Consider the following 18,479-nt stretch of genomic DNA (forward strand, 5'->3'; position numbering starts at 1 on the left):
CGGGCGCTATTCGCCAAAGAACGCATAGTCACGCGATGATGGGCATTTCAATTTGGGAACCGATGCCGTACGTTGCGGAAATGCGATTCGTGTGGCTTGGTGGAACCGTGTCCAGCGGTCTTTACCACCATAACAATCTGTTTGCGATCATGGATTAGCGACGTGTATATATTAGAAAATCAGAAGAAGACAAAGAAAAAGGTAATCTTACATCGACAACCTGTGATGAAGAGAGAATCGAAAGAAAATAAATTTTGCCATTCTCGGGAATCAGTTACAGAGGTCGCCACAGCGGACACTATTGCACGAGCACTTTACGAGCGCAACTGACGCTGGGCACGTTTTTCGGGTGCTCTACAGGCAAACGCCAAATCCACCGGAATGATACACTTCTGCATCAAACAAATGAAGCCTTTCATATGCCATAGGAAAGTTGCAGGTGCAGAAGCTCTCACACTCTTGTACAAGGAAATAGCTCCCGATTGGAAACTCTGAGGTACTAAATATATTAAGCGCACCAAAGAACTTGCAACTCTAAGATTTTAACAACAGTTTAAGCAGAACTAAACATTTTAAGCGTAAAGTGAAAAGAGGGGACAACGAAGCTTCCATCTCCGCGTGCGCTTTTAGCTTCCAGCTAACGTAGGTCCGTTCGACCGCCTGCGTTAGAGAGCCGGTGGTTAGCGGTGTCTGCTTTCAAACAAATCACTCGGCCCGTGTTCGAGGCAACTGTAGATGTGAAACAACTACTCATTCTCGCCGTTTCAAGCAAGTTACAGAAAAAAAAGAAAACATGCTAAAGACATAACATAACGTTTTCTTTCTCTCGATCTCGCACCAATTCAACATTGCAGGTCCCCATAAACGGTACTCCGACGTGCACCTTAGCGTAGGGAAGATCATCGACAAAAAAAAAAATAATAAAAGGAAAAAAGACGACACGACAAGAACATCTGGCTCATTGACTGACGACTGACTCGACAAACGGATCTCTGTCACCTCGAGTGCCCGTGTGAATCCCCCCTCTCCCTCCCCACCTTAAAGGAATTATAATGTGCACGTGGACACCGCGGCTTACGGCAAAAAAAAAAAAAAAAGCCCGTCGGTCGAGCGAGATCTCGCAGTCTGATGACAGCCCTGCGCATTGCAGGAAGCTCACTGTCGCATAGCAAAGGTGTCGCACCAAGGCCTCATTTCCTGGAATATGTCACGTGTTTCACCTTCCTGTAGGAACTGGGCGTAAACAACGTTTCTATTTCTCCTTTCGTGTCTGTAAGTTCGTGGCGTGCTGTCTTACATGTATCCTAGTTGGAAAAACCGATCGTGTATGCGCACACTGGTGGACACCTCGCTATATATTACTTTTGGCACTAGAAAATCAAGCAAGCACCGGGTTATCCTTCCGTAACTTCTGACGCACATACAGCTCTGTTCTCAAGATATGTTGGTTAAGTTGGCGCAATTAAGAAGTGCAGTGTGAACGTACTTAAGCATGGATTATGCGTAAGCTCTATGTGGACATTATACATATGCTATAGCTCACTTATATGACGACGAAACGTCAAGGACGGGGCACTATTGGCAAGAAGCTTAGTAAAAAAAAAAACTTGGTAAAAGGTGTCGAGAGAGGAAGATGCCTCTCAAACACGTATGGCAGCAAAACGTTTGCGTTAGCTGAAAAAAAAAATACTAACAAAAGAAAAAATGGAAGCAAGAAGACGATGATGAGGAAATACGTGGGGATGACGAAAAAGTATTCCTCGCCTTGATTTTTTGTTACATAGTCACATAAGGACTTTGCTGCAAATAATAATAATTTAACGTTTGCTCTAATACCAACTAGACCGCGCAGCTGCCCCGTGGTTTACATTTTTACTTTTCTTTTCTACGCTACGACATGACAATAGTATTGGCGTAAAAAAAAAAGACCAGATTCTTTATCGAACAAAGTTGGAAGTTCCGTAATGCTTTCCGTCTTGTCGATGTATCTGACAGTTGCGTGATTAAAGTGCTAAATTCGCTATGATTGGCTTACTTCATAAGAACACTTTCTTTAACGAGCTCAGCTGCCTTAATTATTGTTTCACGGTTGAAATTTGCGACTATATCGTGCGGAAGCCTGAGGCAATCACTTTTGTCAACACCTAAAGAGCTATAGTTTCTATATATGGAGGAAGGAATAAAGTTTCACTCTGATCCTAAGGGCAGTGTAACTCTGAAGAAAAAACAAAGAAAGGAAATGAAAGAAATGCCGTTTTTTGCAATGAAAACCGCGCCTGTTCCACCTCTTAATGCCGGTGCGACGGAGAATCTGACGCATAACGTGTCCCTTGCCGGTGACTACTTTAGCGGCTGTCAAGTGACAACCACATGCATGCGACGTAATTACAACGTATAATTCCGGCTTGTCGTCACAAAGCGTATAATTGCGTTCATTTTTAACGCAGCCATTTACCATTGCCGGTGTGGACACCATTCAAAATTCGCTGCAGTGATTAACCGCATCAAACGCATTTCGGCCGATAATAAAATCCGCTCGAGGCCCGGCGTAAAAGCAGACACGCCGACGCGGGGAGCCGCCAAGCCGCAAATACGTCGGGAATACGCTCCATGTGGTTACCGCCCTACCACATGGAACAGCGCAAACCAACCTAGCTTTCTGTCTGTAAAACGCAGTACAAGAGCAATGAAGAAGGCAAAGAAAATAGATATAATCACAAACGAACCATGCACACACATTCCGACTGCCACGTTCAGAAAAACGCGTTCAACGCCACCATAGAAGTTTTCGCGGCGCATAAACCTTACGAAAACAGCCGTAGGTAGTCCTATATACTACGTGACGCACCGGGAGCCACATTTACAAACTCCTAAATTTTTCCACCGTCCAAAAGGAACGATGTCGCTGGCATCTTACCGCAATAAACGTGCGCTGACTTGTCTCCGACTCGACGCGAACGGATAATACGCGCACGCTGGACGTATAGACGACGGTGAGCAAGTCCTACTTCCGACTCTCAAGTCACATGCAGTCTCGTATAGCGTTTGCCCCCAACAAGGGTGCCGTATGCGCAAAAGGCAGCAACGACGGTGTTAACCGCAAGCATAGCCCTAGTCTAAGGTTGTATTCTGGTGGGGACGCACCAGGGCAGTTTCTCGTCTTCTACAGAATGCTACGCGTCAGCGCAACTTACGTGCTGACTATACTATGCTGAAAACGATCAAATGCGCTCCGTATTCGAAAATGGGGGAAAAGCGGCACCGGTCACCTCCAGCCAAACGCACCATCGTGGCCAGCATCGCGAAAGTGTGACACGGTGCATTCCGTCATTTTCGGATTTCAAGGAAAAAAACACAAGTACAAGTCTTCTGCACGTATCAACAAGATGTCACTGCTCACGGCGTCGGTGCACATTCGTCGAATCGGCGCCTGAACTTTCCCCGTTACCGCGTCGACTTGGCGAGCAACAACAACGACCACCAGAACTGCCTCGCTTCGTACTCCAACAAGCCACTCGCGGCGACGTCTTGCCGATTGACGTATAGCACCGGCTTGGTTAACGTGCGAGAAAGAAAAAAAAAAGAATACGTCCCGACGAGTGGTCGGCGCAGAACTTCCTGTCCCGGCCAGAGGGGGCGGGTGCCGATCCGCTCTACGCAACGTGTCACGGCACTGTTCGGAGTTCTTCTGCGAGCCGCGGTGTCGGAGGGGCTCGGAGAGTTGGAAACGACGACCTCGATGTTCACGGCGGTGCGCCACCTACGGTGCGTGAGAAGAACTACGTACTCTAAGACTCCTGTGAACCAGTGTCCAGCAGGCAGGTTCCTGCACACCGAGTGTCCTCTCTCTATCGTGTCTGTGTTTGTGTGAGTGCCCATGTGTGTGTGTGTGCGTGCGAGAGACCAGATGCATTGGGCGTCTGAGGAGGAACAGAGAAGCAGCGGCGGCCACCACACCCCGAGCAGTTTCACTTTCGCAGCAGCAGCAGCCGTCCACCACCCAAGGCAAGGAGACAGACCAGTACCGAAGGGAAACCCTCGGGCCCCAGGCCCGGGCGCGTGGCCGACGACGGGAAGCTCTTGAACACGCGTCGCCCGTTGAGCGGGAACGTGGGCCGGAAGTTGTCCACCATCGTCGACGAGTTCTCGTCCTTGCCCGTGCGCAGCAGCCGGAACTGCTGCAGCTGTGGGGGGAGGGGGGGGGGGGGAGGGAGAGAAAGAGGGACATTACTCAGAGAGAAGAGAGAAAGCATTGTCTCCAGCCGGCCACTCCGCGCACAGGCAGGCGAATAGGAGAGGACCTGTAGTTTTGTGCAAAAATAACTATGGAGGAAACTACGAGTATATATATATTGTCTGTGGCAGTTGCAAGCATGGTGATTCAGCCAGCGCGGGAATGGTGGTTAGTACATGGATTTGCCTAGACTTTGTCCTTCCGGCTTCGAACGGCTTGGTGACATTGCAAATTGATCGTCTTCAACAAAACACTGCGCAATGAATGAAACAATGCGCATTGTTAAGCGTTTGCGCAGTCTTATTGTTTTCCGCGTTTAGAAAAATAGGGTTGGTTCAAACTTTAGGCCGATACACAAAGACCGATCAAGACAGATCAAGCGCAGCGAATAAAGCCGCCAGAACTTCTGAAGCCACAAGCTCGAGGATCAAATTCATGTACTACGCTCCCATCATTCTAATAGTGGCTGAACGATCGAAGTGCCAGAGTTACCTCCAGCAGTCTTATTTGGAAACCGCAGGTGGGATGGTACAGATTATTATTATTATTATTATTATTATTATTATTATTATTATTATTATTATTATTATTATTATTATTATTATTATTATTACAATAGAGCACATTATCATTAGACAGGGTTGCCAGCCCGCTACACACCACGCACGGGACAGGTAGTATAGTGGAAGGTGGGAAGAAGAGTACGGGTTATGATGAGAACGGAGTGAAAATATAGGGTGGATATTCGACGGTGGTGGTCGGTATCAAAACGGGCGCACACAACTTTGCGCTTCTGCGCACGTCTCAAGTTCTGTCGCCGGGATCTGCGGCGGGGCCCTGGCGCTCTGGAGCTCAGTAAATGGATTGACTGGCGCATGAATCGATCAATCGATTGAGTGTACTTAACATGCCAAAGCAACACAACGCGAAGTCAGTGAGAGACGCCGGGAACCAGAGTAATTTTGCTAGTTTTCCACTCCGCCCCGTTTAAACGAGGCTGTCGTAACCGGGAATCCATGCGCCCCGCGACCTGTTGCTCATCCACGGCGCTCAAGGGAATGAGCATAACGGCTTCCTCGAAAATTCAGAGCTTTAAGGCCACTAACGACTCCAGACTGTAAGTGACCTATACAGGAGACAGCTGCTGGCAAAATGGTGGTCGCGGAACTTTCGACAGAGGCTGCGAAATGGGCGGCCACTTAAAAGGAACGCGGTAAAGGGCAGTCCTGGGGACGTGTTCTCGGACGATCGCTTTCGGCGGTATACTGTCGCCTTCGCGTGACGTAGTGCTCGACCAGCCAATCGGCTCACCCGGTTTTGCTCAACCAGCCAATAAGCGCGCACTGAAATGATATCAGATCAGATATGTGATATCTGATGTGATATCACGAAGAAACGCCAATGTATGAAAGCCTCTGACCCTACAGCAAGAATTGAATTGGCAGAACTTTCCTAGTTAATCAACAAGCGTAAGATCGCTGACATAAGGAAGTATAATATGCATAGAATTGAGCATGCTCTCAGGAACGGAGGAAGCCTAAAAGCAGTGAAGAAGAAACTAGGAATAGGCAAGAATCAGATGTATGCGTTAAGAGACAAAGCCGGCAATGTCATTACTAATATGGATAAGATAGTTCAAGTGGCTGAGGAGTTCTATAGAGATTTGCGGCTGGGCTGCGACTGATGTCCCGTGAATGTACTTTGCCTCTGTGGGACTCGAACGATTTCACCATGTGTCGTTTGCGTTCGTTGTCTCCGGACATACGGATGCACCTACCGCCTAGGTTACCACGACGTGAACAGACCATGCTGTACCGTCTGTGGCTGGGCGTTGCATTTACTACTCGTATGATTTCCTTATAGGAATGGCCAGCATCCCCACGTGCGCCACATGCAACATCGATGAGACGCTCGCACGTATTATCTGTGTCTGCCGCGATATAGCGCCCAGAGACAAGTGCTGTGCAGAGTACTAGACCAGTTGGACAATCGTCCACTAACGGAACTCAAAGTTTCAGGTCAGTACTCCCACAGAACATCCACGCTAAAGGTCTTACTCGCGTTATTAAGGTTCCTGCGGTCTGCGGGGCTACACGATATAGACTGTAAGAACGCCGCCCCCTACCGCCATTTAGTGTACGCGGTTTGGTCGTGCTAGTCTCTATTTCATTCTATCTCCCCCTTCCGCTCTCTTTCTCTTTTTATCCTCCTTTACCCTTTCCCCCGTGCAGGGTAGGAACACCTTAGACTTCAGAATCAGGAACACCTTAGACTTCTGTCAACCAAAGGGGCAGGCAGGATTTCGTAAAGGCTACTCAACAATAGGCCATATTCACACTATCAATCAGGTGATCGATAGAGAAATGTGCGGAGTATAACTAACCCTTATTGATTTCATTGATTACGAGAAAGCGTTTGATTCTGTCGAAACCTCAGCAGTCATGGAGGCATTACGGAATCAGGGTGTAGACGAGCCATATGTAAATATACTGAAAGATAGCGGCTCCACAGCCATGGTAGTCCTCCATAAAGTAAGTAACAAAATCCCAATAAAGAAAGGCGTCAGGCAGGGAGCTACGATCTCTCCAATGCTCTTCACAGCGTGTTTACAGGAGGTATTCATAGACCTGGATTGGGAAGAATTGGGGATAAGAGTTGATGGAGAGTACCTTAGTAACTTGCGATTCGCTGATGATACTGCCTTGCTTAGTAACTCAGGGGACCAATTGCAATGCATGCTCACTGACCTGGAGGGGCAAAGCAGAAGAATGGGTCTAAAAATTAATCTGCAGAAAACTAAAGTAATGTTTAACAGTCTCGGAAGAGAACAGCAATTTACGATAGGTAGCGAGGCACTGGAAGTGGTGAGGGAATACATCTACTTAGGGCAGGTAGTGACCACGGATCCGGATGATGAGACTGAAATAACCAGACGAATAAGAATGGGTTGGGGTGCGTTTGGAAGGCATTCTCAGATCATGAACAGCAGGTTGCCATTATCCCTCAGGAGAAAAGTGTATAACAGCTGTGTCTTACCAGTACTCACTTACGGGGCAGAAACTTGGAGCCTTACGAAAAGGGTTCTACTTAAATTGAGGACGACGCAACGAGCTATGGAAAGAAGAATGATGGGTGTAACGTTAAGGGAGGGGGGGTGGTGATAAGAAGAGAGCAGATTATGTGAGTGAACAAACGCGAGTTAATGAAATCTTAGTTGAAATCAAGAAAAAGGAATGGGGCATGTAATGAGGAGGGAAGATAAGCGATGGTCATTAAGGGTTACGGACTGGATTCCAAGGGAAGGGAAGCGTAGCAAGGGGCGGCAGAAAGTTAGGTGGGCGGATGAGATTAAGAAGTTTGCAGGGACAACATGGTCACAATTAGCACGTGACCGGGGTAGTTGGAGAAGTATGGGAGAGGCCTTTACCCTGCAGTGGGCGTAACCAAGATGATGATTATGATGATGATGAAGAAGAAGAAGAAGAAGTGATATCGCCGAAACCGATCGTCCGAGAATACGACCCCTACAGTAGGTCGTATTATCTGCGAAACACTCTGAAGACTTCATAAGTTAGGAACTGAGTGAAACACAACCCTGGAGATGAATGGATGGATGGATGAATGGATGGATGGATGGATGGATGGATGGATGGATGGATGGATGGATGGATGGATGGATGGATGGATGGATGGATGGATGGATGGATGGTTGCTGTGAGTGTCCCCTTTTAAACGGGGCGGTAGGTTGCGCCACCAAGCTCTTGTTCTTATTCTTCCTCGTGTCCTATGCCCTACCTATCTTTAAAAAAAAAATTCGCAGCATCAAAATTCTGAACCACTATAGGGAATTTTGTGTTTTTACGCCTCCGTTATTTGTGGTCTCTGTACTTTTCTGCCTCCAAATTTCCTCCAATCACCTTTGACTAACCTCATACATGTTCCCTTTCTCTCTGTTATCCCTGAATCCAAGGGCTCCAAGGAGGCCAGAGGAGCCTAAACCGACAGCTGGGTGGATATCCACATAGCGTCTGTATGCTGCCGTGGGTAGGTCTGCATACTGTCGCGTCCCCTATGGTGGACAGATCAACTAACCGGTGCTCAAGTATTAGCGCCACTGCGACGATTGCCTTTCTTTCTTTCTTTCTTTCTTTCTTTCTTTCTTTCTTTCTTTCTTTCTTTCTTTCTTTCTTTCTTTCTTTCTTTCTTTCTTTCTTTCAAAGCGGAAATACACCGTCATTCGCACGAAAACTGCTGGGCCAACGGCCCATTGCGGACAGTTCACAAGGCAGCACACCGGTACGCCTGTTTCTTCTGCGCCTGCCGCTTCGCAGAATGTAGACACAATAGTCGGTCGCATATTGCGGCGTAGTTCCGCGTGCAGCCTGGTAAGGAAACGCTGAGGCTAGCGATTGCACATGGTGTCGCAAAGGAAACGATGGAGCAGGGATATCCGCACGGCAGTGTGTCACGGAGGCGAAGCACGCGGCGCGTGGCGTGGCTATCGTTACACACTGTCGGCACGCGCGTTCCAACGTTGTCCTCTAGCATGGTGAACGGAAGTCGGACGACGAGCTTCGATTAGCGTGATACTACAGCGGCTGTTTCGGCGGCGGCTGTACGTCTCACATTAAGAAATGGTATTCGAGACAAAAGGAAATTTGTTTTCTTTACTGTCCGTGCGTAATGTCAGCGGCAGAATATAAGCTAGAATTCGCGCGATATTCACCAATACGGTTAGGGATCAACAAATCTCTACCGATTAACATTTTGTGGACGATTTCAAGAGATGTTTTGTAATTCGAGAACTGAAGTCAGCCAGCAGTCAGAGCGTAACCTTTTGTTAGAAACTGTGCCTTGCACGAACTTCGAAGAATAAGGGCACTGAATCTGCAGCGGAATGCATTGCGGTTTCGGTATTTATGTTTCCGCCCTGTGGAAAAATGCAGAATGGAAGACTGTACTTAAAACCGGACGGAGCGATGAAATTAGGAAATGTGTAGACATATGGGGGTGGGTTCAATTGCTGCCTGACGGAAGTATAACAAAAATGGCACAAACATTTCGCGCGAAAGAAGAGGAAGAGAGTGAGAGAGTAAGAGGGACTAGGTCAGGAAGACAACCCTGACTCGCTGAAAGATGCAAGTATATAACACAGCGAAACAACCGAGGATGAAGTAACCACATATTTCTGTGTTGTAGCGAATTTGAACAGGGTGACTATGATGAAAAAGAATAAGAAAAAGAGGTTATTCTCGTAAAGTCGGAGGCATAAGAGCCGAGCTAAAGCTATGCGGAAGCACAGCTTAAACGCAGTTCATTGCATTCAGCGCGCAAACCAACGGGAACAGAGGGAACACAAGACAAACTCCCCGTTGTCCTCTCTCATTTGCGCGCTGATTACAATAGATAGCCTCCAACGTTCCCCCTGCACCATCCTCCTCCTCCTCCTCCTCCTTCTCATAATAATAATAATAATAATAATAATAATAATAATAATAATAATAATAATAATAATAATAATAATAATAATAATCGTCATCATATTTTTATGTCCAATACAAGAAGAAGGGCTCTCCCAGCGATCTCCAATTAATCCTCTCTTGCGCTAGCTCATTCCAACTCGCGCCTGCAAATTTCCTAATTTCGTCACCCCACCTAATTCTCTGCAGTCTTCGACTGCGCTTGCCTTCCCTTGTTACCCACTACGTCACTCTAATGGTCGACCAATTATTTGCCCTACGCTATGCACGACCTGCGCGGCTCTATTCATTTTCTCGTTATGTCAATTAGAATATTGGCTATTCCCGTTTGCTCTCTGATCCACATCGCTCTCTTCCTGTCGTTACGACTGACGTTTTTCGTTTCTTCGCTTTTTGCGCGCTCCTTAGAAATTGTTCTCTAGGCTTCTTGTTAACCCCCAAATTTCTGCGCCATAGTTTAGCACTGGTAGAACGCAGTGATCCTGCACTTTTTTTTCTTTTCAACGACAGTGGTAATTAAGCCCCCAGTCAGCATTTGGTAATGGCTGTCGCAGACGCTCCAGCCCATTTGTTAAGGCGAAAGCCTTAGGTGGCTCATAGTCGAAAAATCCGATATCCGGTGTTATATGGCAGCAAAATTAATAGGGAGTCGAACCCACGAATTTCGGCGTTCATTAAGGCGAAGTTAATTAAGGCATTTGAACCCGCCACTCAACGCAGAGATATGAGTGAGCCGGCCTCTCCAAGTTAGATTACAATTGATATCGTGAAGGCCGAGAGTCAAACCTACTGCCTTTGGTGTAAATTGAGGCGGAGTGAATTAAGGCACAGTTAATTAAGATATAGTTAATTAAAGCACTCGAACACACGACCTTTGGTGGGAGTCGAACCCGCGACCTTTGGCGGGAGAAAACAAGTAATAGGAAGTAACAACGCATTCGAATGAAAATGACAAGTAATGCAATGAATACCTCATGAGTGCGCAGGCTTCCGCCTTCATCCTCTTCATCATCTGCCTGGTTACGCCAACTGCAGGGCAAATGCCTCTCCCATACTTCTCCAACTACCCCGGTCACGTACTAATTGTGGCCATGTTGTCCCTGCAAACTTCTTAATCTCATCCGCACACCTAACTTTCTGCCGTCCCCTGCTACGCTTCCCTTCCCTTTGAATCCGGTTCGTAACCCTTAATGACCATCGGTTATCTTCCCTCCTCATTGCATGTCCTGCCCCCCCCCCCCAATTTCTTTTTCTTGATTTCAACTAAGATTTCATTAACTCGCGTTTGTTCCCTCACCCAATCTATTATTTTCTTATCCCTTGTCATTACACCTATCATTCTTCTTTCCATAGCTCGTTGCGTCGTCCTCAATTTAAGTAAAACCCTTTTAGTAATCCTCCAGGTTTCTTACCAGTACGTGAGTACTGGTAAGACACAGCAGTTATACGCTTTTCTCTTGAAGGTTAATAGTAAGCTGCTGTTCATGATCTGAGAATGCCTGCCAAACGCACCCCAGCCCATTCTTATTCTTCTCATTATTTCAGTCTCATGATCCGGATCCGCGGTCACTACCTGTCCTAAGTAGATGTATTCCTTTACCACTTCCAGTGCCTCGCTACCTATCGTAAACTACTGTTCTCTTCCCGAGACTGTTAAACATTACTTTAGTTTTCTGCATATTAATTTTTAGACCTACTCTTCTGCTTTGCCCCTCCAGGTCAGTGAGCATGCATTGCAATTGGTCCCCTGAGTTACTAAGCAAGACAATATCATCAGCGAATCGCAAGTTACTAAGGTATTCTCCATTAACTTTTATCCCCAGTTCTTCCCAATCCAGGTCTCTGAATACCTCCTGTGAACACGCTGTGAATAGCATTGGAGTGATTGTATCTCCCTGCCTGACGCCTTTCTTTATTGGGATTTTGTTGCTTTCTTTATGGATGACTGCGGTGACTGTGGAGCCGCTATAGATATCTTTCAGTATTTTTACATACGGCTCGTATACACCCTGATTCCGTAATGCCTCCATGACTGCTGAGGTTTCGACAGAGTCAAACGCTTTCTCGTAATCAATGAAATCAATAAGGGTTGGTTATATTCCGCACATTTCTCTATCACCTGATTGATAGTGTGAATATAGTCTATTATTGAGTAGCCTTTACAGAATCCTGCCTGGTCCTTTAGTTGACAGAAGTCTAAGGTGTTCCTGATTCTATCTGTGATTACCTTAGTAAATACTTTGTAGGCAACGGACAGTAAGCTGATCGGTCTATAATTTTTCAAGTCCTTAGCGTCCCCTTTCTTATAGATTAGGGTTATGTTAGCATTCTTCCAAGATTCTGGTACGCTCGAAGTCATGAGATATTGCGTATAGAGGGTGGCCAGTTTTTCTAGAACAATGTGCCCACCATCCTTCAACAAACCTGCTGTTGCCTGATCCTCCCCAGCTGCCTTACCCTTTTGCATAGCTCCCAAGGTTTTCTTTACTTCTTCCGGCGTTACTTGCGGGATTTCAAATTCCTCTAGACTATTCTCTCTTCCATTATCGTCGTGGGTGCCACTGGTTCTGTACAAATCTCCATAGAACTCCTCCGCTACTTGAACAGAGGCAAAGTACATTCACGGGAGGCAAAGTCCCACAGAGGCAAAGTACATTCACGGGACATCAGTCGCAGCCCAGCCGCAAATCTCTATAGAACTCCTCAGTCACTTGAACTATCTCATCCATATTAGTACTGATATTGCCGACTTTATCTCTTACCACATACATCTGATTCTTGCCTATTCCTAGTTTCTTCTTCACTACTTTTAGGCTTCCTCCGTTCCTGAGAGCATGTTCAATTCTATCCATATTATACTTCCTTATGTCAGCTGTCTTACGCTTGTTGATTAACTTCGAAAGTTCTGCCAGTTCTATTCTAGCTGTAGGGTTAGAGGCTTTCATACATTGGCGTTTCTTGATCAGATCTTTCGTCTCCTGCGTTATCTTACTGGCATCCTGTCTAATGTAGTTACCCCCGACTTCTTTTGCACACTTCTTAATGATGCCCGTAAGATTGTCGTTCATTACTTCAACATTAAGGTCCTCTTCCTGAGTTAAATCCGAATACCTGTTCTGTAGCTTGATCCGGAATTCCTCTAGTTTCCGTCTTACCGCTAACTCATTGATCGGCTTCTTATGTACAAGTTTCTTCCGTTCCTTCCTCAAGTCTAGGCTAATTCGAGTTCTTACCATCCTATGGTCACTGCAACGCACTTTGCCGAGCACGTCCACATCTTGTATCATGCCAGGGTTAGCGCAGAGTATAAGGTCTATTTCATTTCTAGTCTCGCTTTTCGGGCTCCTCCACGTCCACTTTCGGCTATCCCGCTTGCGGAAGAAGGTATTCATTATCCGCATATTATTGTGTTCTGCAAACTCTACTAATAACTCTCCCCTGCTATGCATAGGGCCTATGCCATATTCCCCCACTGACTTGTCTCCAGCCTGCTTCTTGCCCACCCTGGCATTGAAGTCGCCCATTAAAATAGTGTATTTTGTTTTCACTTTACCGATCGCTGATTCCGCGTCTTCGTAGAAGCTTTCGACTTCCTGGTCATCATGACTAGATGCAGGGGCGTAGACCTGTACGATTTTCAATTTGTACCTCTTATTAAGTTTCACAACAAGACCTGCCGCCCTCTCGTTAATGCTATAGAATTCCTGTATGTTACCAGCTATATCCTTATTAATCACGAATCCGACTCCTAGTTCTCGTCTCTCGGCTAAGCCCGGTAGCACAAGACGTGCTCGCTTTTTAGCACTGTATATGCTGCTTTTGTCCTCCTAACTTCACTGAGCCCCATTATATCTTATTTAGTGCCCGCTAATTCCTCCAATAGCACTGCTAGACTTGTCTCACTAGATAATGTTCTAGGGTTAAATGTTGCCAGGTTCAGATTCCTATGGCGGCCTGTCCGGAGCCAGGGATTCTTAGCACTCTCTGCTGCGTCGCAGGTCTGACCGCCGCCGTGGTCAGTTGCTTCGCAGCTGCTGGGGACTGAGGGCCGGGGTTTGGTTGTTGTATTCATATAGGAGGTTGTGGCCAAGTACTGCACCAGGGTGGCCAATCCTGTTCTGGTGAGGGAGTGCGTTGCCGGCTCTGGTCACCGGGATCAGGCCGCACTCCAGGCCTGTTTATGCAATTTTATCAACACGCGGATTGTTTTTTTTTTAATTCCGGTGGAAAATTCCGCGGAACCGGGATTTGAACCACGATCCTCTTTGCACGCGAGGCGGATGCTCTACCTCTACGCCACCGCTGCACCTTCATCCTCTTTAGCGTATCCTAAAGTGACTGTCAACTTTATTCTTCCGTAAATCTCCCTCTCGTAATCGCACTCATGCCAACTTTTTTTCAGACCAAGCGCGTGTATAGCACATAGAGCAGGAAGGCTCGCGCGTATATATATATACATACCTGTTCCTCGCTGATTGGCACCGTGGTGGTCATCACCGTGAAGGTGACCGCCTGCGAGCACGGGGGCGTGGTCAGCGAGCCCTGGTAGCGGAAGTAGCTGCGCGTGATGCGTGGCAGGAAGCGGCTCAGTACCACGGGCCTCTGCAGGTTGAAGCCCTTCTCGTCGCTCAGCCGCACCTCCTTGAGCGCGTCCACGACCACGCTCATGTCTTCGTTCGCCGTCGGGCTCACCTGCGACACGAGGCACGCGGGCAGCGCCGAAGGATTAGCATGCAACCCTGTTGGAGGCCGCGAGAAGCACTGCTGGTAGGCCACGAAGCACGCGACGACGCCAAGTGTGACATTTACGCGCGATCAGTTCGAACGAGTAGGAATCATCAACTGAGCTCAATTAGAGAAGAAAAAAAATGTCTGTGCTTTTATGCGTGCCGCGACCACGATCTCGTTTTGAGGCACGCCGTATGTGAACGGAGGAATCCGGATTAAATTTGACCACCTGGGCTCTTTTACCGCGATTAAGTAGAAGTACGTGAACGTTTCTTTTTTCTGCATTTCGACCCCATCGAAATGCGGCCGCCGCAGCCGAGATCCAACCACGACTTCAATTGGGATTCAGTTCCAAGTTCCGGTGCAGCAGACGTTTATTACAGAGGCAATGAAGAGAAAAATAATTTGAGCTGAACTAGTAAATTACCCTTTGCAATAACAATAAGCAAACTCGTGCCATGGTGATAGGAAGTACAAGGGGGCGGGGAGGCTTTGGCCCAGTTAATTCACTATTGCTGAAGGTGGACTACATTGCATTCTAAAATAGCGAAATATTGAACTTAGCAAGTTTCAAACCCTTTCTTGAGCCACAGCAGTCTAAGTGGGCGAAAAAACTTTGAAATTCGTGACGTCACACTGACGTACCATGCGGCCCTGGGGTTTCAGAGCCATTATGAGTTTTCAGAGCGAAATCGAATACAAATAAAATTGAACTCTTACTTTTGTTTTCTCTTCCAACAATCAACCCGTAATCGCGAAATTAAGGAAAGTAGAGTTTTTAAGGAATATTTTATCGGTATAAACTGACTTACTGTTTCTCTTCAGTGTCTATTAAAGCAGTGCGTTTCTATTTGGCTGTTCTCTCTACTTCGCGTGGACGGCTGTCTGGCCCAGTGAACTGCGCCAATCTCGGAGGCAATGTAATCGAAAGCACTAATTTGATGGGCCGATGCTGGTACCAGTGCACGATATGTGTCCTCGTTAGTGCTTTAACGTGGTTTGAAACGCGAGGCGGTCTTGGAGGCTGTGCATCGTCACATGCCTCATAGCATTAACGATCATAGCTAGCCAATATATCTACCGGGAAGGTACTGCTTGTCGTACATATATGGTTTTCTTCTATAGTTCATCCTGCTATGGTTTCTGCCCAATCTTCTAACTCCACGTTATAGTCACGTGGTGCCCGGTGCGAGGTGGCGACCTCTTCTTCGTACCAGATTAAGAAAAAGAAAAGGCAACTAATGCAGGATAAGTGGTGAGTGGGCTCGATAGGTTTTAAAGGTAGCCGAACAGAGAGCTGTAATTGTTACAAACTCATTTATTTATTTATTTATTTAGTCATTTATTTATTTAATCATTTATTTAATAATTTATTTATTTATTTATTTATTTATTTATTTATTTTATTTCGGATACTTTCCTGGCCCGAAGGCATTACAGAAAGGAGTGGTAAGTGAAAAAAAAAAAACAGTACATAGTCATACAATAATAGGTATTACAAAACGGCAGGAAATACAGCAGTATTGAAATTGCCAACGTCAGAAATGGCAGCGAAGGAGGGAGGAAGGTCGTTCCAGTCGGCGCTGGTTTTAGGAATAAAAGAACCATGACACATATTTGTCCTAAAATATTGAAACCAACTTTAAACATGTGATCGAAACGGGATGAAATGTATGAAGGGCGAGTAATAAGATGATCCTTTAATAGTGGGTTGTGGTGATACAGCCTGTGGTAAAGACACAGTCTAAAACGTTTACGGCGCAATGAAAGCTCATAAGGAGTCCGAGAACACAACCGAGTGAATCTCAATTAGGATGTCTCTGTCTAATACTCAAATGATGATACTTCATAATTATCTTTGTGATAGATAGCTGAACGTTTAATCATTATAGGGTCGCGCCGGAGCGCTATATACAAGCACTCTGTGAACAAACGTTTAGCCCTAGCGGCTCTTATGACTCATAGAAGTGACCGACCTCAGAGTCGTAAGTGATCTGAAAATCGCACAGCAGATAATAGTAACAATAATGGAAAAGAGTCGAGATAAATAAATAGTTGCGTCACATCTGCTAGAAAACAAGCTAATACACGAGTACGGACCGCGATATGCCTTTACAAAGGCATTCGAAACGTTCGCCCGAATTCTGTCGGTGGCACTGAACGGCTGTGACACATTTTGTGGCGATATGCTCGACTCTCTCGCGTCTCCTGACGTTTGCTTTCCCAGCAGGACTCTAGCGCCTGGCTTTCCCGCATGACACACTCGCGGCGGCGGGAGCCCGCGATACAGTTACGCGGCTACGACGAGATGTGGCGCGAGTCTTCTGATGCGTCCTTGTCATTCTTTGTTCGTGTCCTCGTTCCTATTGCGCATCATTTATAATAAATGTTTCGATGCTAGCGCCACCTGACGGTTTAGGTAACTTGGGGTCGCGCGAGAGGAACTTGTTTCCTCTTTTCGGGGGCTTTGGGGCAGCGGTGCGCATTGCAGGACCAAACAGCAGAAGGCTTCCCGTTCGGCTTCGGAGCGTGGACCGACATTATTTTAGCTGTGTTAGTAACTTATCCTCCCACAACAGCAAAGAAAGCCACTCTTACCGCGAGAAGAGTGGCTTCTTCGCTCTTGGAGAAGAGCGCAAAAAACGAAAGCAGGGTCGCGACGCCGCCTTGAACTTCCCGCTCCAGCGCACCATGACGTCATGGGATTTAGACACCGTACGTCTACTCGAGCCCAGTTAACCTTTAATGGACTGCATTGCACTCTAGAAGAGCCGAAGACTGAGCTTAGGAAGTTTCAAGAAATATTGACGAACCTCAACGGCCGAAATGGAAAAACTGCTTTGCAATAGGCGACGTCACATAGACGTAACGACTCTAGGGTGTCGGCACCAAATTCAAAAATGAAACCTTTACCGTCATTCTGTCTTTTAATAGTCAACCTACTAACGCGAAATTAGCGAAAGTGGAGTTCTTGAAGAATATCAATCTAAACTGATGCAATGTTTCTATTTAGTGTATCTGTAAGCCTCGGTGTGTATGGCATGGATATATTTGCGTGGTGAGTCGAACGTTCTTCGATTCATCAGCCAGTTCCATCGAAGAACTATTCTTTGTACTTATATCGACTGGATGGCTTATTGTATAGAGGGAGCAATAAATGTTCGTTTGTATATTTCCACTACCGTGTTGTGGCTTCCTGTGCCACCAATAGAATTTCAGATACCACAATTTCAATCATTTATATTGAAGCACTGTAGCGTAAAAAAAATGAGACAAATATGGAGAAAGCTTTGTCTATAAGCACATATACATTATACAGCGAACAGTTGTCATGCTGACACCATGCCATCGGAAGCGCGTTGTCGCGAGCAATAAGGTGTATACTAAAAATTCGACATTTCTTTCCCTTACCTCAAAGTAGACGGCTATGACAGCGAGTCCGTCCTCGTACTTCATGGATTCGGCGGCGGAGCCGTATTTGACGTTGAAATGCACGAAATGAAGCTGCAACAAAAGGAGACCGGTGAGAGAGTGAAACATTTATAGCATGACTTCGTCGCCGACAGGGCTGTGCCTTCATCGTGGTGTGAATGAACCTGTGGTGTATAACAGTGTAACAAGCTAATTTGGTCCGCTTTCTTGATATCTGTTCCTGAAATCTATCCACATCCTGACATCTGTTTTCATAGTGCACTTACGAAGCCCTGAACTTGACGTTTCATCTTTGTGAAGTTTCCTGATATTCAACAACATTTTGCAGACAAGGGGGGAAAAAAAAAGTCAGAACGCTAATGCAAAACTTGCTCCCAAACACTACGTAAATTTGACCTTTCTTGTTTATGTGCGGCAAAATTAATCAAAATCGATTCAGGGAACACCGAACAAGACGATTTGTACGTTCCCGTGTATTTCTACATACAGAGCTCCCACGTAAGGTTCCCTCGTGGACCTTCTCTTTCTTTCTTTCTTTCTTTCTTTCTTTCTTTCTTTCTTTCTTTCTTTCTTTCTTTTTCTGAATGTGCAAAGGAATTGAGTGG

At 46.3% G+C, this 18,479-nt stretch overlaps 1 protein-coding gene across 3 annotated transcripts in view; it reads right to left on the reverse strand.

Moving 5' to 3' along the window:
* Window positions 1–18,479, reverse strand: part of LOC142575501 (carbonic anhydrase-like) — a 151,605-nt gene that overhangs the window by 22,150 nt on the left and 110,976 nt on the right. For all 3 annotated transcript variants that reach the window (XM_075684913.1, XM_075684912.1, XM_075684911.1), the window contains exons 5-7: window positions 17,854–17,946; window positions 14,176–14,406; window positions 4,026–4,184 (exon numbers count right to left, since the gene is read on the reverse strand). In XM_075684913.1, coding sequence (XP_075541028.1) covers window positions 4,026–4,184; window positions 14,176–14,406; window positions 17,854–17,946 — 483 coding nt within the window. The remainder of the gene's footprint in view (window positions 1–4,025; window positions 4,185–14,175; window positions 14,407–17,853; window positions 17,947–18,479) is intronic.

Source organism: Dermacentor variabilis, chromosome 3, assembly GCF_050947875.1.
Source record: "Dermacentor variabilis isolate Ectoservices chromosome 3, ASM5094787v1, whole genome shotgun sequence".
Taxonomy (NCBI): Eukaryota; Metazoa; Arthropoda; class Arachnida; order Ixodida; family Ixodidae; genus Dermacentor; species Dermacentor variabilis.